General features: G+C 34.6%; 1 protein-coding gene across 1 annotated transcript in view; it reads right to left on the minus strand.

Moving 5' to 3' along the window:
* The window catches only part of LOC108778269 (polycomb protein Sfmbt-like), a 63,429-nt gene extending 43,125 nt beyond the window's left edge, over positions 1-20,304 (minus strand). Inside the window, 2 exon segments of the mRNA XM_018545399.1 lie at positions 6,121-6,218; positions 20,208-20,304. Of these exon segments, the coding sequence (XP_018400901.1) occupies positions 6,121-6,218; positions 20,208-20,304 (195 nt within the window).
* Between the last annotated feature and the right edge of the window lie 1,954 nt (positions 20,305-22,258).

The following is a 22,258-nucleotide window of genomic DNA, read 5'->3' on the forward strand; positions in this document are numbered from 1 at the left end:
GACAGTAGTGACGTATCGATTATTTATTATTAGATAACACATGCGTTTCGCGGGATTTATATATTGTACGTGTAACTGAATTTCAATCGTATATTTTCGAATGGTTTATCACGTCTTATTAATTAGTCCTCAACTCGATTTTATTAACCGTGTCGTACATCAGGATAAAATTGCATACGTCATATTCGAATTTTTTGGTCATTATCGAGATGTACGTTCGCGCACGTGGAATCAATCCAGAGCGACGCTTTTTTAATTAGTAAGTACAATCGTGATTAATTCCCCAGGTTTCGATAATCAACCGCGTGATATGAATTTCGTGTTCGAACATCGACGGTTGCGTTCATTTCCGAGACGCCGAACTCAAGTAATGGAAAACCGTGATGTAATACGATAACAACGATCGTTTATTAATAATTCGTTCGAAACTGAATATTCCTCATACATTTACATATTTTATAACATGTGAAATATTTTCACGACAATTTAGCTGGCAAACATTGCCAATTCAATATTTTTTGCGATGTCACAGCACGCTGTGTTTACGTAAAGCCGTTTTGTTTATCATTCAAGCGCTAATGGTGCTCCATATGGTCCGTCTTCATATTATTATCTTTCATGTTATTATCCGAATTAATTCCGAATCTATCAACGTCACGATATTTATTTAATAAGTACGATTGCAATTACTTTCGTATTGTGATATTCAACGGCATAAAGGCACGTCCTCACTGAAACCGAAACTTTAATCGACAAAGCCGATCAGCATGTTGGCTTTAATTAGTTCATTGAAGTCAATATACCAATTAGCTTTGCCGATTAAACGATCGGCTTCAATGGGGACATGCCTTAACCTAACATAAATGCAGCATATGTGCATCAGTGATTTATTAAAAGCCTCTATCATCCAACATTCGTTGCGTGAAACGTGATTTAAGCATAAGTTAATCTGATCGATCGTGTCTTCTCCGTTTGATTCTTTGATCATTATTTTTCACAATATAATAAAATTTGACGTGCCGTGTAAAGTACGGATAGTTATTTTATTCTGAAAATTACCGGAATTGCAACATCACAATTAATCGTGATTGTTTTTGTCAGGATTATGCGAGTATGATGAACCTGACAACCATGAGAAGAATCTTAACATCTTAAGAGAAAGAGAGGGCCTACTAGGAGAGACATCGGATGCCGGCGGAATATTCTTAGGGTGAGTAAAATCTATTATTAGTTTTAACAAGAATCTTTCAAAATATTACTTATTTCGGGCACATTGCTATAATTTCGATATGTTATTTTCAGGTCATCGTAATCGATATTACAACTCCGCTGCTACGCATTGTATCGGTGAGTGTAAATTTATCTTTTATTTTGAGGTAACAAACCTGTATTTATTTTGCGAAAATTTCAGATATATTATACATATATCAAATATACATATTAAATTAAAACGAAAAATATACATGTATATACTATATGTATACAGAATTAGATGGGTTTGGACTAGTTTAGAATGTGTTTAATTTTGGAATTTGTATAACTTAACTTCTTTTAGTGACGATAAAAAACATATAATCAATTTCTTAATATATAATTAATTGCTCATTATTTATTTCCGCCATAATCCGATCGATACAACATTCTAATAGCATATTCTGAAGATTAATTAAATATCATAGTTTATATTAATATATTTAATTAATTTCCCTTTTATATTTAAAAAATTATTAAACAAGAAGAAGGAAGCCATCAATAACGGTCAAAGCTGGATCACAGTGCTTATTATAATTGTGTGAATTTTTTGAGGGGACATATGCAGTATATAAAATTCACATAATAAGCACTGTGATCCAGCTTTGACTGTTATTGGCTTCCTTCTTCTTGTTTATTGTTTATCAATTGTACGGTCGTAAAAAGATTTTAATATTTGTTAAAAAATTATTAATACAAAAATAGAGTTGTTAAAATATTGTATGATATTTAAGAGACATGTTTTATAAAATAAATCTCGAGAAATTTTATATTGATAACGACAATTGAAATTTTAACTTGTCAGTGAAAATAGAGAATTTACCAAGTCGAAAATTACATATTCCGTCTGATCATTTTCAGTCTTAACTACTAAACTTTGCCATTTCAAGCTGAATGTATATTTACTTAAGTAAACTAATGCAAATACTAACAAATCTTGATTAAATTTTCTCTAACAACACATTTAAACGGAAATATTAAACGAGATATCTACAGTCACGTATTATGAATAACGATATACATAATTTTGAGAGAAATAACAGTTATGTTTGAATCAGTATCGATTTTCGATAGAGATATGAACAAACTTTTATTATTAGTTCAGTATCGTAGTTTCCATAAGACAAATAAACATAGAGATTGCACGTTTATAACACCAAAATCAATTTTTTTTCTAAAATTCTATTTTAATTCCGAACAATAATATGATGATAAAAGGTATTCTTTCAAGAAGATTCAAAATTTTTCGTACTGAAATATCCGAAATAAAGATTACATTTAAAAAAATGGTATATTCGACGTTTTAAGCCGCGATGGTGATTGAAAGAAAACATAAAGCATTATGAAGTTTTAATTAGTGACGTATTGACAAAGTCGGATGAGCCGATATCAATTATACATCTGCTACTTCGTTTTACAAAGATTAAATCCTCAATCGCGTATATACATGTGTTAAAGTTTTACGTTGCACGTATGTACAAATACATGCGATGGAGAGAGCAGCGTTTTTCACCGCAAGTTATATTTAGTTAAAATTGTTAAGTAAAATTAAGTAAATTTAAATTTACTATTTGTTTTTTCTATCACAACTTTGCACGACTGTATTTAATATTTTTTTCTCTTAAAATTTAATTTACATAAAAATATATATTTGTGTGCCACTCACACACACACACACGCGCGCGCGCACACACACCGATAAATATTTTCCTTATTTCTAGACAAACTTTTCGTTTACTTTGATGCACCTTTCTTCTACTTTTAACGTGAGTTTTAAAAACGATGTACATACTAGAAAAGACTTGAATTATCTCACGACGTTTTGCGCATGTAGAAAACGTGGAGCGAAATTTTACCTTTAATAACTAGCGTCATGCCCGCATGGTTTGTTCGCTAAAAGGCACACTATTATTACAACGCTTCTTTGTGGACACGTGCATAAAGCGTTCTTATTACTATCTATCTATGGTGTAGACACAAATATGCGAGTTTGTTTGTCGACGGGATATAGTGTAGGGATATGGCGCACTGCATAAAAATAGTACACACACAAATATACATACATATATTCAGAATATATACCTATAAAAAAAATTATTAACCGTGTGCGTACGCCGAACAGTAAACAACTATTGCGCAGAGTGTTTTTGGGCCAACCGCAAAGTGTATTCGATTTTTGTTCTACTCGCGTAAAACTGCATAGAACGCGGTGAAAAAAGGGAGAAAGAGAAATAGGAAATAGAAGTATAGCGTATATAATCCGCGTATGAAAGCTCGCGAATAGCATTGTTGAAGGCGCATTGTTGTTATCCACGTGCATATCTCGTACTTCGAATGAATTACTGAATCGTAAACTACAAGACGCTGTAGAATAAATTAAACAGGATAATTACGCTGGCTGAACATTAACGCCGCGGCAGTATTGCGAATATCGGGGGGGTATTATATCATCTAAACGTTTAATTAAGCTGCTTAGGTGCTACTCACCATTCTGGTAATACAAAATGTTATTTAACATGAAAAGTCCTTAAAATATACATGGAAGCCAGACTTGTTAATTTTTCTTATTAATCGCGAAATATAACAGTATCAACATAACGCTTTTTTTTTTTTTTTTACAAGAAATTAAAATACTACCGTAACCATTAACCTTTTTCCCGTTTTATTTAGCTTTTTCTATATTTTCGCACGATATTATAACAATGAAAAAATGTTCTGTATTCATTTCATCAGTTACATTTCAAAATTCGTTTTATCTTCCATGTCTTTTTATGATTGTGTTATTTGTTTTTGGATATGTATTAATTGTTTTGTGGAAACCATACTAATTGTAAGTAATTACAGTTTTTTATTTTTTGCGATTGTTTTGTGCACTTAACGTTCTCTGGGTTTTTTAATATTTTTTTTTTAAATCAATAGTGTATATGTACTTTAGATTAATGTTTCACAATTTTTGAACGAAATTTAATTTCACATTATTTTCACATTTTATCGTGCACTTTATTTTAGCTCGTTCGGTAATACATATAACGATTTTCTGCAAAATTCGTTCAATCTCGCATATCGCGGCGCCACTATAATTAGCGATCAATTGATAAAGACGCATTCATCGAGATTACTGACTGACAAGATCAATCCTCATACAAATTTGTGGTTATCGAATTTTATTTTGTGGATTGTTGCGTAAGTATAGATCAGCATCCGTTAAAAGCACTATAACTAAAGTAACACAAAATAATGACGACGCGTATTTAATCGCACGTAAAAGCTTTATTCTACAGAGAAAAAATCACCCGTATGACGTTCAATATGAGTTTTACACCAAAATCGTGCCCGTGACTTTAAATTCTAATTGATCATTTCGAGCTTTATTTTACACTCATTGTAAGCGCAATCAGCATCGTAGTCGATGGCAAAACGCTTGGAAACGAAATGGCAATTTTAATGTTTTTCAAAAATAAACATTGTATGCAGTATACAATATTTATACTGTTATTAGCAAGTTATTTTTTTATGTATAATATAATGACTTATTGAAAGTACCTCATACATTTGCATTGCAAATTGATATTGAACGCATCACGATCATATTGCTGCCTTGATATCGCTTACTCTCTTTATTTCTCAGAAAGATTCAATGTGAAAAAAGTTATCTCGATATTTCATATTAGCAGTTTGCAATGCTAACCCGAGGTAACGCATACGAATGCTCGCAGAAGAAATTATTCTGGGTTAACTCGGGCGTTACTGAATTTCCAATATGCTCAAATGACGTAAAGAAATTTTTATTTTTATGTCATTCTCTTATTTCAAGAGTGACACAGTTAAAAAAATTAAGTTTTTTTCTTTTTTTTGAAAAATGTGTTTTTTAACTTAACTGAAAATTATTAATTAGTTAATTAATATCTCGACAAAAGAATATACTTTAAAAACATAATCAAATGTCATTTTTTTTTTCATTTTTATTTCACATTTAAAAAATAATCCTTTTTGGAGTTGTGAAAAAAAAAGAATTTAATTTCCTACAAAATTATAACAAATCCGGAATGATGCATCAAAACTGACATAACTCAAAATATATATCATCAACAATTTATATTTATTTGGTTAATTAAAATAACACTAAATTAAAATATAAAATAATTTCTTCTTTAAACTTTAATTACCAAAACTATTTTAACTCCAAATGTTCTCTGTAGAAAGACTCCTTTTTGTTATATTTACAATTTAAAATATGTCACTCTTGTAAAAAGCTGTAATCTCTTTGAAAACTTCATGAACATGAGTGCTATTTGGTGGATAGACTATAAAGTTTACTTTTTTTTACTAAATAAAATTACCTTTAATAGAATAATCTTTATATCTAACTCATTTGCAATAATAATTAGAAAATCATATTTTTTATGTCATTTTTGAAATAAAAAATATAACAATGTATTTTGCCGCCAATATGTGGGGGAAATGAACGAACACGAATGTTTGATGCGACATAGCAAAGAAGCCATCTTCAATCGTTCTTTAATTCTGATGTAGTTATTCTAATAGGCATGTGTAGCTATTTTCTTGTCATTTATATCGTCTTATTTCGAGTGAACGAGCGGAAAACTCGCGCTCGCGGAAAAATACAGAAATTGCGGATGCGGCGCGCGCAAAAAGGTACGCTGACATCTGCCAGAACCAGCCTAGGGCGACCCATTTATTTCCACGGGATTACCCGAATTTCAGATTCTCTTATCGCTCTAGCAACGTGCGCTTATGCGTTTCCAAGTCGGCTAATTAGCGCTCGGTGCTTGTTCTGCTGCGAGCGTCGACGCGCCGCGTCGAGCCGAGTCGAGCCGCGTTTCTTGCGAAAATTCGCCGGCTGCTTACCTTGTAATTTCCCACTTTCCTGATGGTACAGGAGAGGGCGACCTCTTTGCCGATAGCGGCGGTCACGTTGCCGATCGGCTCGGAGAAGCTCGGCACATCTGCGAACCAAAAGAAGCTTCGCGTTATACTCCTAATTAATTTTAGGCGTTCTAAGATCCTTGTACAAGCAACGCGATACATTATAAAATTTTAACTAATGATTTTTAAATAAAATTCTAAAAGAGAGAAATAAGAGAGAGGGGGGGAAGGATATCGTTGTCATTTATATTTAGAGACAGATTGTCAGGCTATAGAATTAAGTTTAATTGCACAAAACTTTCTGAAACTCGCGATTTTAGTTTTAATAATGTTTTTTCATAGATATATACACAGAAGTGTTCAACAAAATGTGCGAAGACAAACGTCGTATTTATTGGCTTTTTAATGATCACACACACACACACACACACACACATTATTGAATATCTTCACAATATAAAATATTAAAAATTATTTTCCATGATTAAATCATGGAATCGAGCGAATAACAAGCATTAAGAGTTACATGAATTATCACGAATTGTATTGTTCGTTCGCTGAATGTGTTCAATTACATTGATCGCAGACTATAGAAATAATTAACTACAATAGATTAATCGTCTTTACTCAATCAATTGATATTACTTTGAGAACAATTGTCTCTAGAGTGAAATTATAATTTCACTTTAATAGGTAATTATATCACGCATGTACTTAAAAATAATTTATAACCAACAAACAATAGACTTAAAATAACGATTAGAGGGGACAAACTCCCTCAAATAGAGCAATTATAGTCACATAAAGCATTTAATATTGCTCAACGTTTATTATAACACTAGAAGATGCAACAAATATCAAGGTAATTCTAAACACACACACAACCTTGAATTTCGAAATAATAAAATATATATATTGTATCCAGGTAATTCGAGGGTTTCGCGTTACGAATTGTAAATTGCAATTATCGTGCTTATTGTGCACACAAAATTTGAACGCGTTTTGCAATTACATCTCTGTGTATAACGATGATTAAAATAAATATTTCGCGATGCATTATTGGCGCTTCAGTGATACGTCGTGTGCAAACGATACATCATGTCGCAGTGAGATTATGAAACTAATATCGTTCGTTCAACTTTCCATTTCCATAACGTAAAATAATGTTATAAATATTCGGCCCCGTCGATAAATCGTTATTTTATATCAGGCTTAGTGCGCACGTTGCTTTGACAAATATTTTATGCCACTCGAGGCAGACACAGTGCTTTCGATGTTCATGATTCGTTGCCTCTCGTTAAAACGCACGTGACGGTGCAATAGCGGCGATTAACGGCTTGTTGATGCATATATTATATAATACCATATCTCGAACGGTGAAGTATAGTTTTAATTTCCTGTCAAGCCCCAAATTGTAGCTCGTTGACGTACATGGTGATGCACCGAGTTGTTTCTATGCATAAGAATCGCGGGACGCGTTACAAGACTGATATAAATGAGGAATATAATAATGAATATTCATCAAAACGCCAACTATGGAGAGGCGTTGATGAATTCTTCATCACAATAGCGTTAATCTAAAATATATTGTGAATACCTCGTTCGTGGCTTTCGTGAACATACCACAGCTTACAATAAGCTCAAATACGCATTTACGCGCTTGTATTCAATGCAAACTCGTATAAAATGGTTTGAACATATAGCTATTATATAGCTTAAAATGCAAATTGTACTGAAATCTGAACATTAAGTTAACTAGAGAAAAATTACATATTTATCAAGTGCATTAGAATGACTACGTCGGAAGTTTGCACGCGCATTACGTTATAAAAGCACCCCTTAATTTCCAATTATGTCATTAAGATCTGAGAACTTCAACTGTCACATCTGGCGGGTAATCATATAATTGTTAGTGAACTTGTCCCCTTTTCACTTTTGGCTGCTTCTCACGTGATCTCTCGTGGAATATCTCATTGCTTAACGTTGAAAGGTCTTACGTGATCTCAGCAAATTCACGCGAAGATTTTCGCTTATCATCTTTCTACTTCTCGAGGAAAATTACGTAATTGATCTCCCGAGTTGTCCAATTTTCCTACAATAAAAGAGTCTAGATTCATTTTTCTTGATTCATCTGCTTGTTCTCGAGAACAATACACCCGCTTTATTTTACGAAAGTACCGACGATTCTTTCCACCAGGCCAGCACCGTAAAATCGAGTCGCGAATATGGCGTCTGAGAAAAGGAAAAAGCACAGATCGAAGTAGAAAGTATTACGAAGCGCTACACACTTTTATAAGCAAGAAACCGTCTCGCTTGCCCCGCGAGTTGCGGTGCGGGAGTGTAGGGCGGAAAAAAAAAAGATGAGAAGTTTAAGCGAACAACATTCAGCTGTATCGTAGGTACGGCACGTGGCGCAATATTGAAACATGCGCGAAGTCAAAGTTTGCAAATACCGCACCTCATCGCCGAGTCATGCTCCTGGGGTGGTGCATCGGGCGCGCAGCATCCGTCGGTCTTTCCATCGCGGTTGCATCGAACGGAAGAAGTCGCGACGGCAAACTATATATCGGCCAATCTGGAAACGTGCGATATACTCCGAGATATGTCGAAATTATACTCGAATCTTTCCAGCCGGTTGCGTACGTTGATGTGGTGAACGTATGGCGGTGGACGAAAAACTGCGAGTTGGACGTGGTTGGAAATGTGTTGATGTGTTGGTTTGCGGGGGTCCGTTGATCTCGGAAGGAAACGCGAAGCGTCGGTAGTATTATGATAAGATATTCACTGACAGAAACAGGAGAGGAAAGGAATTTTCAGCTTCCACCGCTGTCGTCCCCGCGGTCGTATCTAGAATGTAATATAAGGAGACGTGGGGGAAAATAGCGACGTTACTCGCTTCGAGTGGTCTCGTCTGTGGGGATGAGACGGGAAGATAGGGAAAAGAGAAAGAGAGAAAAGGAGAGAACTGGAGAGATTTTGCTTCTCGAGAGGGATGATACCACCGAGCGGTAGGCGTGTGTATGGGTGTAACGTGATGGGCCGCGCATGCACACTCGTACTGGTCTTATTTTATGGTGAAATTATTCTGGGAGAAAAATAATTCAATCTCCGCGCGCGGTGCAAGTTACGGTACTTGGCATCCGCGCTTCCGTACTCGAGTACCGCTCGTTCCTACTGTGAACTCGGAATGCCGATCGAAGAGCGTATCGGCTTTTACTTTCAGTTCTTGACATCGGTATCCCGCACCGATAATCATGTGAAAAATAAAAATCCCTAGTCGGGAAAATTGATCCATTGTTGTTTTGCTACGGGTTTTAATTTACAAGACGAGAACTGTAGACGAGTATGCGACAAATTATTTACGTGGTCACTTTCAATTTTTTGCACATTTTTGCGAGAAGAGGGACATGTGTATTTTTTAAGTGGAATTTAAATATCGCTTGAGATGATGACGCAATCAAAAAACAAATTTCTAGGCTCGCGAAAGAAGGAACTTCTTCTAATATTCAATGATAAAGGATTACTGTAAAAATACATCAATCTATCGGTGTATTACATTTTGTAGAAAAATGTTTACGTTTGATCCTTCAATTCAAGGTACAGGCTTTTTTTTAGACGTGAGCGAAGGGAATAACTATAATGGGCGAATATCCCGAAAACTATTTGAAATATCAAAAAATCGTTTTGAATTTTCAAGCAAAAGTTTGATGGAACATGGGCACGTATGCGATGGAAACATGGAAAAGCTATATAGCAATCGAATAACTAAACGTCAAAAATCAGGTGTCAGCTTTCGTAGTTGCACTCGAACAACTTGAAACCGTTATCGTTTCCATTAAAAAGTAGCGTTTGGTAAAATAACTTAAAAATTCGTCAAATTTAAGGCACACTAATTTGATAAAGTATCCAACATTTTTTAAAACAGACAAAATTTTAAATAATTATATATATCATATATATATCTATTTAAATACAAGAATATTGTTTGAAACATTTTCTAATGTTTTAAATATTATTTTATTTCTTTTTTATTTTGTTTTTGGTGTACAATATTCCACATGTATATATATATAAATTTTTTAGAAATACAAATGTATTGTATAAATATTAAATCGAAATTATGGACGGAGAATAATGTGAGATAAACGTAATTATAATGCACATACTAAATGAAAATTATCTCTGGTTTATGAATTACAAAACAATTTTTATCTAATTCACAATGTTTTATTTCCATATTGTGAATTTTCATACCCATTTCATGACCATTAGCGTATTGATTTTACGCGAGGCAATATTTTAAACATTTTTATAATTTTACATTTCGCTTTTTGCGTTCACAATCATTTGTAAGATGTCGCGAGTACGATAGCGAATAAAAGTTGTGACGGCCAGTGGTAAAGGTAAAGCATGAGACCGACGCGACGTTGTTATGTCCTTCCGTGTCGTAAAATACGTAACTACGTTAGCGGCTTTAAGCAATCGAGATTCGAACGCGATAGAATGGCTGCACCGTTTCTGTAGCAGTTTCTCTGCGGGAAGCCTCCAGGGTGAGAAACTTGATATCAAAATAAATGGCCGTACCATATCGTGACGTTGTAAAGAATCTGAGAGAATTCGGGCGTGTACGATGATGTTAAACCAAACAATATTGTACTCGTGATACATGTGAATATTATACGTATCCCAATCGAGCGATAAATCCATCAAATCGAATTTTTTTCCTTAAAAAGAAGCATGACACGTAAATAACAGGGAAAGTTATGTAATAAATCTGTACGATTGTTACAAAATTTCTGCGAAATTACTCAGCTTCAATAAGATCGGCGTTTTCGGAATAATAGAAAGGAAGTTGGCTGGAAAAGTGAGGAAAGGTGCGGAACACAATTTAAAAGTGGAGAGGTCAATGCAATTCATGAAACTTCATGAATACGATTTTTAACATTACAGAAATGAAAGAAGTTACCACAAACGATAATTGTACTTTTCCACTCTGCATAATTATACGATTTTATTCAACCAATGTTATTTCTTCGTTATTCATTAATCTAAACGATAAATTTATCGATCTAATAAATTAAAAACATATCTTTTATTTATATAAATTTCACTTCACCAATTCGTTTTAATTATATTTTCAGATATATTAACAGATTTAAAATTTTCCATTGCGAATCACAAGAAAGGTCTTTACACAGCGACATATAATATTATAGAAATAATAACTTCCAAGAGCGACTCTTTAATTTACGTCAAGGCCGTAATTGATTTATAATCTTTTTATTATTTTATCGTTTAACCATCTTAATCGTATTATGCACTTAACATTGATAATGAGTCGATCGGAGTCGAAACGTCTGTTATTTATACTTTTATCTTTAACTATTATTAACGAACAATAAATTTGTTGTTTTAACAAATTGATTAAAAATAAGAGAAAAGAGCCAATAATTTTTTAAAAAAGATATATAAATGTAATTAACTCAAAATCGCAATACATTAAACAAACAGAGTAAAATTCGCAAGTAAGAATTCGCACATACGTTTCGACACCGATCGGGTCATTTTCAATGTTAAATTTAAAATTAAGTGTGTATAATAGAATTAACGAATCAACAATAATAAAATTACATGTGTATAATTATAATAAAATTAACGAGTCACAAATATAAAATTAAATGTGTATAATTGAATAATTAACGAGTCGCAAATATAAAATTAAATGTGTATAATTGAATATGGATCTTCCTTTGTGATTAGTTTCGCATGAGTTATATAAATTTTAACAGAAATGTAATAAAAAATGTATAGTCCAGTATAAAAATCCAGTATGTTTAGATCCATTATTGAAATTAAATAAATAAATAAAATAGTCTAATTTACAGTTATAAAAATCGACTGTATTACTTGAAATAAAAATAAGAAAATTTTTTTTGTTTTAAGTATTAAAATTGACTGGCTTGTAACCCTTCTTAACATATTTTTATTTAAAAACGTTTATCAATATCATGGCTCGAGTATATTGAGAGTCAATAGTCTTGTTACCTGTGAATTACGTGATGAATTACACGAAACTGCGAACTCTCGTTAGGCAAACGATCGAGAGAATCGTATAGTTAAAAAATAACTGAAGAAGAAGACCATTCTGTATACACGTGTGAGTAATAACTTTACCAAGTTATCGCATTCACATCGAACGAAAATATCGGGGCACTGTTATAAAAACGGAATTTTCAAAACGGAATAAAATGTAGAGGAACCGAACGAGATTGGCGATTCGGGCCGATTGGCAATATTCGCAAATAAAGGGACCGATTCGTTCGCGCGCAACGACCGATTTTCACAATCAACAATAACGCCGCGATCTAACTCAGTTTTCCGCGCGTTGGAACATAAATCTTGGGCACCTTGCACGGAATTTTTGAGTTTGAGCGAAATACCGGAAAACGAACGCGTGTACGAAGGGAAATGGGGGCCTCCTAGATCGAAATCGACGTGCAACTGCCAGAGACGACGACGACGACGACAACGACGACGACGAGGAGGAGCGCGTGTCGACGTCCGACAGGGCGAAATATCGCTCGACGTATTTCAGAGATCTTACAAATACTATCCGATACGTACCGACACGTAGAACCGATACTGACAATGCGCCGCGAGATCGCAAGTTGAAAGAGGAAGGGAATGTTTCCACGTGTCGATGCAGTTACACGATGTTCCCGTGCCGCGCGAACGGATTATCGTGAATACGGAATCACGGGACTGTATCTCTGTGGGGTCGTCACGCACGACAGAAACCGAAGTGCTTCAGCCACGGTACACGCTGCAGATCACGCATTCGACAAATGACTCTCTTATTTCGATTGCATGTCTTGCCGATACGCAAAATGCATCGCAATGCATTGAAATCGCTATCGAAACGTTTGAAATAGACTCAGATAGTCTTTGGACTCTATATTGTAATTTTTAACGACATTATTATCGAACGATTATTATTAGTAAACATTAAAACATCTTTCCCTTTTCTGTAAATGAGAGCTGTTATTCATTAACAATAAAATAATATTAAAGTTAATTAAAATAAGAGAAATCTTGTATTTGATTACAGTGGATCTTAGCGGAAATATTTCTGAAATATTTAAGTACTAAGATCCGCTTTTTGACTGAATATAGGATTTCTCTCATTTAATTAGATTCATTTTCAGTCTAAATTAGTATCGTAATTTAATAACAGAATTGTCGTATCTTTAATACGTCTCTAGCTATTGTTGAATTTATGATACTTTTGTCTTTAATTTGTTATAAAATAAGAAATGTTCGTTACTGACGACTATCGTTCAATAATAAATATTGTTCAATATTATAGAAAGTTTTGAGAATTTGTAGAAAGCGATTTACGATTGCTGGTCTTTTTAATTCATTCTCTCTCTCACACACTTCAAAAGTAACACAACTCAAAAGAAAAAATTATCGAGTTATCGTCATGTATGATTAGAGAGATAAATATTATTCTTACAATCGTTAAAAGTAAACTAAACTTCACGTTTGTCAAATAGTAGACGTCGTCTTTAAAGTTTTCAAAGAGATCGTAATATCACAAGAGTGACATTTTTAGATGCATCGTTTTTGTAAATAAAAATGAAATTGAATGACTTTTACAGAGTATATTTAGAGTTAAAACAGAGTTTAGTGCTCAAAATTTGAAGAAAGAATTGTTTTATCTTGAATTTAGTTGATCAAGATAAATATAAATAAACTGTTGAGGTATTTATTTGATATATTTCGAGTTATGTCACTTTTGAAGTAAGAGAACAAACTCTTTTTTGTGTATAAAAATAAAATATAATATAATACGTAAAATTTTAAAACAAATACAAAATATTTCTATCAAATTAACACACGTGCAAATATTTTGGATATTTTATTTATATAAATATGTATATATCGCTCATGAGATACATCTGTATCACGTTGATGTATTAAACAAATAAGGAATTAAGAAGATTTAGGTGACCTAAACACAAGTCCGCAACAGTATCATGGAAACTTAGAGCCTCTTAACACCGACTTAACACGTCAACACGTCGATAAGAAATATTATTAGTAGTCACGATAGACTGAGAAATTGACAACGCGGTAACAAGGGTGAGAGCATATCGTGTAAAATTGATTTCACCCGTTTACTGCGTTATAACGGAAAATTCACGCTGAGATTATTGATAGGAGTAGAGTAAAAATGATCGCGTACGCACACACACACATCTATACATACAAAAACATATTCACTCCGTGAAATTGGTTTAACTCTCTGAAGCACGGTGATATAAAAGCATACAAAAAATTTTTTTTTAAATTTATTACCTTTTTAGTTAACTTGATGAAATTTTTAACTGTGTATATAGCAATGAGTATTTAGATTATTTTGTGTCAAATAGATTAAAACTACCTAGAAGTGAAATTATATTCTTTTACAAAAAGATGGTTTACATGTAATTATTATTGATATTGATATTTTTAGTTATTGATATTTTTATAGAAAAAAAATTGCTTTCGAGGAATTAACAGAGTCAAAATCGCTTAACAAAATAATCGTATTAGATAGAATACCGGCGTCAAAAAGCTTCGATTTGTTTCCAGACACGATAACAGCATAGCACAAATCCTCGTTCCCAGGATTTACTAATTTAGCGACAGCATGTCGGGGATGAGCGGCGTGAATTTGAATCTTTATCTCAATAAAGCGGTTACATGCCGAGCGTCAGAGTCTGTTCCGCGTTCTATGCAAATTTTATTGTACTTGGCATGCTAACGCTTCGCTTAAATCGGCCCACAATCACCGGTCCGGCATTAACTACTCGCTTCGTCTTCCGGTTCCTAAACGCTTGTTTTACACCGTTGCTGACGCGCGAGACATGTATTGCGTTAAGTTAATAAGGACAGCCGCGGATAGCCGGGATGAATCGGGCCATTAATGCCTCGAAGAAGAGCTCCAGGAAAGTGAGATTTTCCTTAAACGAGAGTTTAACAAAGTTCCCGGTTATTACGACAGAATAGCCAACTTCCGTGATAAGGTGGAGGATAGGAAGGCAAGGCACGGCTAACTTCTCGCTCGCCGGAAGGGTAAATATTTCTCTTTTCCTTTTTTGGTACGCAAGGCTCAGCAAATTTTTATCTCGAGCGAAAGCATTAATTTGCGAAAAAAAAAAAAAAGAACGACGACACTGGAAGTTCGGCTGCCACGCTCGCGGACAACGGCTTTCGCTCCTTCGCCTCCGTGTTCGCGTCGCTCTCTCGAAGAGTGCTTAACTTTCATCGCGAAACTTCGGTATCATCCTGCATTTATTAAACCCTCTAGCGTATTTGGTGAATATTCCTTGGTATCACTATGTCAATGCCGTATCGTGCCGTCTCTTGATAAAATATAAACAATCTTCCCGATAAATTTGTCTGAACGATCTTATTAATGTTTGCTCGATTACGCGATATTTGACGGTTGTAAAAGTAAAACAGTATTCTCCGCAGTTACGTTCTTAATTAACGTCAAGTTTGACAGAAATGTAACGGAAACCTCTCGATCTTTGACGAGACTGGAGAAACTTCGCCAGAGGGATATTCATTTTTAAACGAAGCGAGATAGTTCTCAGATACCCATCTTAAAATACATAATAAACTTGTTTACTTTTGACAAAATATTTATGACCGCATATATTTTAAAGTCTTGATAAATTACATAGGCGGCGCGGCGTCTCCGTTACACCTTACGTCATTCGCACAAGAAGGTGTCTCGTAATACTCTACAGTCAAACTAAAGCACGAAGTTTCGTAAGAGGCTAATGCGATGCAATATATTCGTGCGTGTATCTGTGTTAGATTAATTAGCGTACCTCATGTAAGATTTCCACGCCACGTATAGTAATTACACCACGAATATGATTCACGTTATCTTCCCTCTTGTAAACTCAAAGGAGTAACTCTATCGGTTGTTTCATTCCTTTTACGCTACTTTTTAAATAATATCAAACAATTATATCGCAACTATTATAATTATATTGCTTTATATTATATTAATAGTACAACAAATGAAATGCAAAGTTCATATTGCATAATAATAATTGATATAACAACTAATTACAACGCAAAATTCCTGCACGGGACATAATAATGCAACATGCGCCGCACAATGTTGCGATTGACGTACAAAGGGTAATTATATAAAGCTTACGATTAATAAATGCTGCGCATCGACTTTGCAGAAGGAAGCACCATCTGCATGCACAACGTTTAAAGTCTCATTCAACCGCGTTGTCGACCGGTTGTAACGCGTTTACGACTGCTTATTAAATCCATTGTGGCGCTCGGTTCGTTGTCGAAACGCTATATTTATGCCTGACTATAGTTGTCTCGAGTGATATATAATCGCTTTAAAATATTTTCAACTACTATATGTACAATTAAAAACGCTTTATCTTTTGAGAGTAAACATTTTTTTTATACCGTATGACACACATTTCCAGATTTCCATGGTATTTTATCAATAAACTTCATAACAAACAAGAATAATCATAGAGTAAAAGAATGGAAATGATGTAACACTAGTGCATTCAATTTTGAAATAAAAAACAATTAGAAATTTAAAACTTTATATGCATTTTGAAAAAAATTGTTTGAATTATATAACATTGTATTGTATAATAAAAAAAATATTTATATAAAAAAAAGTAAAAATATATAATATGTCACACCACACATGGAAAAAATAGTAGAATTTTACCTAATATTTTATTATATTTTTTTAGATAAACTTCCTAATGGGGTGAGAACTAGATTATTTATTACAAAATATCCAAAGCCAAAGATTTTATTACATGTTTTTGCAGAATATTCTGTAGTACTAAAGTATATTTTGTAAAATATTTTACTAAATATCTCTAAAGCTTTTGTGCACATCTTGTTTCAAGTTTTCTTAAAACTCCTATTCACGCAAGCTCTATACTTATCTCGAACTTCTCTCAATGTAAATATGATCCTGGTAAAGTCGCTTTTTAAAGTTTTCTTGAACTCGTAAAGAGCGATAAATGTTTAACTCGTCTTTGTAATCCGATAGGGTCATTTACTAGGAAAGACGACATCGAGAAATGCTGGGCACGCATTTTGTTACCAAACAAAATCTTTTAAATTATACTTGCAATTTGACAGTTGGACAATTTTTATTAAACTTAAGCGGTTTTGTGATACACGATACGCGTACATTTTTACATTACCTCTTCACACACACTTTCCGCACGCTCCAGCGTTTTTACAAGAGAGGATTTGTTTGATGTCACCATAGCTGGCAACCGTTAATACTGAAAGAGTAGATAGTTAAATAATGCTTTTTTACGAGAGCCGACTCGTTGTCGAGGATATATAACAGCTTATATATATAGTGCATGTCAAAGCGAAATGGCGGCTACGATGTGCAGAACGGGTTGAGGCTTAGCATACGAATATCCGATTCTCTGTTTGTGGGTTGCTACGGGCGGTCTGATTTACATAGTTATTATGATATTATACGGCTGCAAAAGGATTTTTATCATCAGCGCTGTCTACGCCACGAAGGAGGAAAGGAGGTACATGTCGTGACATACGCTGCCTTTTCTTCTACATCGTTTTTTTTATCGCGTTCACAGTACGTTCTCACGACAGATTAAATGATATAAATTTGTCAAACTTCATCTTTCAACTCTCAGTACGTTGTTCTTTTGGAAGTTTTCGTTTCGTCTATAACGTATTTTACTTGTAAAAGTAAATAAAAAATATGTCTTTAAAAACGTCTTTGTCACATTATCTTAAATCTCTATTGACATGTAAAGCATGTATCATTTCTAGGGTAAATCAGGGTGAATCGGATTATTTTTTTTTCATAGATAATAAAATAATTAAAGAAAACTAATTCTGTTATTAAGTTTTATTATAAATTTGTAAACTTTACACTTTTAGCTTCGGTTTTATATAATAGAATAATATAATAAACATAATATTTTTTATCGCACAATGCAAAAATAAAAAATAGGAATTATCCGATTCGTTCCAAAATTAAGTGGCGAAACGGATTACCATAGTTTATATGTAAAGAAACAAAAATAAATAAATAAATTCTTTGAAACCTTTAAATTTTTCTAAACAGACTCTGAAATAAACTTGTTATATAAAATAAAAATAGTTTACTTAATACAAAAAAATATCTCGTAATAATCAGTAGCTCGACGTAAACTCATTTCTTTACTTTCTGCACAGCCACGTTTATTATTCCCTCAGGACATGTCTATTAGCTGATTTGCGTTTATACATGCAAATCATCTAGGAAACAAAAAGAACATAATTTTATGAAAATAGATATAAAAGGTCGAAAAATTTCCTGATCCGAATCACCCCGAAAGAGGTTATTCGATTAACCCCATATGTCAACTTCATAAACTACATTAATTTTCTCAAAACCATCTTAATGATATTATTAAACTATTTATTAGACTGATTTAGAAAACTATACACTGCAAAAATCATTATAATTTACACACATTTTAACATACTTTTTCGTTATGAACTCACAAAATTAAGGTCGTGACTTTTTATATGAGAGACGAAATTTCTTCGTGCCATTCGCAAGCTCTGTGTTAATATCGTCGATTGACATTGAATCACACGCAATATAAAATTGTTATCTGTTATTTTCGCTGCAGGGGGGAGTAATTAGTTTGATAAAACAGATCGCATGAAGTAAAAAAGTAACGATAACTGTCTCAAAGCTTATAATGATCCGATTCGCCCAGTGATCCGATTCGCCCGGTGATCCGATTCGCCCTGATCTATCCTATTTGAAATCAACCTTAATTTAATTTTAGATTTGCTATTTTGTATCATCATTAATATCTAATTCTGTATTATTTTTTTCTAGTTCCCTTTTTTTAACTTGTAGATATTTTTTCGATATTTTTATGTTATTAGACTGTTTTTTTAGTGATAGCTTATATACGAACGAAAATATTTTTTAAAACAAGAATTAACGAGATGAAATTTGTGTTTATAATAGATGTACTTCTTTTACCAAAGATATTATTTCATCGTCATTTTAAGTTATATTTTAATGTACCAATAAAGATGCAGACTTTTCATAGTTTTTTGTAACCAAACCGATGACATAAGCGGATTATTGAATCATCTCTCTGGAAGTTGAAAGATTTTATAAGTTTCTTCAACTTTTTATTAGTCAATCATAATCTCGGTCGCTTACTTTTATATGCGTATAAAATACAGTTAATTATTGATATTATAATAATACTTAATTATAATCTATATTATATTATGTATTTTCATAATATTTATAAATGTTGATCTTTTTCCATTAATTATCTAATTGTAAGAAAATTTTTCAATCTAAAAAATAAGTTACATAAAATTACAAAAATTTTGAAAAAAGCACAGTTAATAATAATAACAGAATATTTATTTAAATTGAGTGAATTAAATTACATCGTACTAATAGAGAAAGTTACGCAATATCGAACAAAGAAATATAGCGAGAAAACTTCCTCGTATCCCCCCGCTTATTTCCAATTTTATATATTTTATAACGAAATTGTATGGTTACCTTATATTCTAGAGAAGATAATCGTAAACAAACGTAATGTGGGCAATTTTCCAAGTAATTTTGGTATACACGTGTAACGAGCGAGAGAAATCCGTATTTCTCACAACTCGTGGCGGATGTCGGCAATCGATCAACGGCAAAGAGAACTCGACTTGAGAACCTAATAAACGGCTGCCCGGCTCTTCCTCGCCTCAGCGAAAGCTAAGCGGCGCGATACCAAAGCGGATTATTGAAACGCCACTCGAAGTCGAGGGGGAAAAGTCCGACGGTCTTAGCCAGATTCGCGGGATTTTAAATTCTCACGGCTCGAATCCCTGCCGAAACTTTTCTCTATTTCGCTGCACCACTTCGAACCGTAAATATATATCGGCTCGCGTTAGTTTGCCATTCCACATCCTTTCCACCACCCTTTCTGCAAGCGCAAGCTGTTACATCGTCCGACCTCCAAATACCACCGTTGCACCCTCGTTGCAGACGTAACCACCTTCTGGTGGTGGTGATGGTGGTGTCGGTGGCTCGCTGTCCTCAAACCGATGCATTTGGCGTTGCCGCCGTCGACTACGCCGCGATAATTCTATTTCCGCGAAGCGACGCGAATTCGAAGTTTAATTAATCGAATTCACGCTCTTGCTATCCTCGTCCATCCGAAACTCTCCCTCTCTCTCTTTCTGTCTCTCTGTCCTATCCTCTCGTTCTTTCTCTGTTAACGTCTCTCGTTTGCTACAATTGCTATCTTCAGTCCACCTCTCTCGAAGACATGCTTCGATCTCGGAAATTAGTAAGATTGCACATGTGGAACACGGAGGTTTCCCGCCTGTTGGAGCACTGTGTGTATACGTATATGTCCGTACCTTAACAGTATATGCATACCGATATACACTGATACGACCGTATGCAAGTCGACGCACACGATCGCGTTACACAATGCACGTCGCGTTGCCCTCGCTCGGTCGATCAGTTAATACAGCACGCGAAAATGTGTGTACCGTCCCGAGACGGTGGTGAAAAGTTTACCGGAGTCAACGAGAAATTTACAAGCGTTCAACGCACTCGATCGAGCGCCTTGAACGGCCGTTTCGATGGCTTTTCTTTCTCGTTTCTCGGGTGAAAACGCGATCGACATTGAGCGATGCCGAGGTGACGTAACTAAATCCATTATTCAGAAAGGCAAAAGCACCTGATAAAAAAATTAATATAAACACTCTGCTACGCAGGGTAAAGCTATCGGAACTCTTTTTCACATCATTCTCTTTTTTTTTTACCTTATACATTATAATATTTTACTTCATAGTGATAAATTCTGTTTAAATATAAATTTCATTCCTACTTGAAATTAACTGAAAATCAAGGGCGTGCTATACATACGTATTAGTAGTTTAGGAGTTTAGGTTGCAAACTGTCTGAGATTAACTGCATGACGGTATTGTATTACGCAGGCGTTGCACATTATGTGCTAACATCGTTAGAACATAATTCGTGTAAGTCGCTTTAATTCACTCGCGTGAAGTACAAAAATTATTAGCACGTTTCAGCGTTTGCGGCAACAAAGGATCCATTACGTGGACCGTTAATGCGAATTTCGAGCGGTTCCCTACGAAAGATGCGATTCGACTTGTTGCAATAAACACGAACACAAACGTGCGGCTATGCCTGCATTTGCCTGTCGACGTGCAGGAAATTAAATATTTCCGCATTAATAGAAGCGATATTTTTGCGCCTAGGAAGACAGGTGTGTACGGTGCACCGGCAAAGCGCACGCGGGAATTTCACACAGAAGATACAGAGCTGTAGAAATGCGACCGCATCTGCCAACATTTTTTATCGTCCGGCTATAAGCGCGAACCGCGCGCGAGGGAGTGCGCGAAATTGTATTTATAACTTCGGACAACGATGGTGCATGGTGTGCGAGTGCAGAGTGCGCAGGCACACGTGTTTGTACCCGCGCACGCAAATAACGTGTACGCGTATATTACGCACTCGCAATTCACCTCACGCTCCTCCGTTCCTTTAATACCAGCCCGCGCACGTATGCCCGCACCGGAGCGCGCGTCCTTAACGTGTAAGAAGATTACTACTAGTACGTGAGCGCGAGCGAGAAACTATGCTTCAAACTATTCCTCATTCGGGCGTATAGGTGTAGCACATATTAATATTAAGCACATACCGTGGAAACACCTGCGGGGCTGATCGTATAACCGGCTGTGTTACTCGGGAGTTACGCACTTTCCCTGGTGTACGGACTCGCGAAAGTCAAACTACGAGGAGTGATTGTTACAGCGTGTCATCGATAATTTCCGGATTAACCGGCGCGGGCGCGGGCTCTACGTACCATAAAATCAAAGTTCAGTTGCGTAAATCAATCTCGTTGTTTTTGCGTAATTTAAATCCTTTTAGGGTCGTAAATCTTGAGCGTTTGTTTAATCATAAATGATACGATAAGGGCTTTCATATTTTGCACTGCAACAGCTTTCTAATTAGCGCGCTAATTAGCGC

The sequence above is a fragment of the Cyphomyrmex costatus genome, unplaced genomic scaffold (genome assembly GCF_001594065.2).
Source record: "Cyphomyrmex costatus isolate MS0001 unplaced genomic scaffold, Ccosl1.0 scaffold5, whole genome shotgun sequence".
Taxonomy (NCBI): domain Eukaryota; kingdom Metazoa; phylum Arthropoda; class Insecta; order Hymenoptera; family Formicidae; genus Cyphomyrmex; species Cyphomyrmex costatus.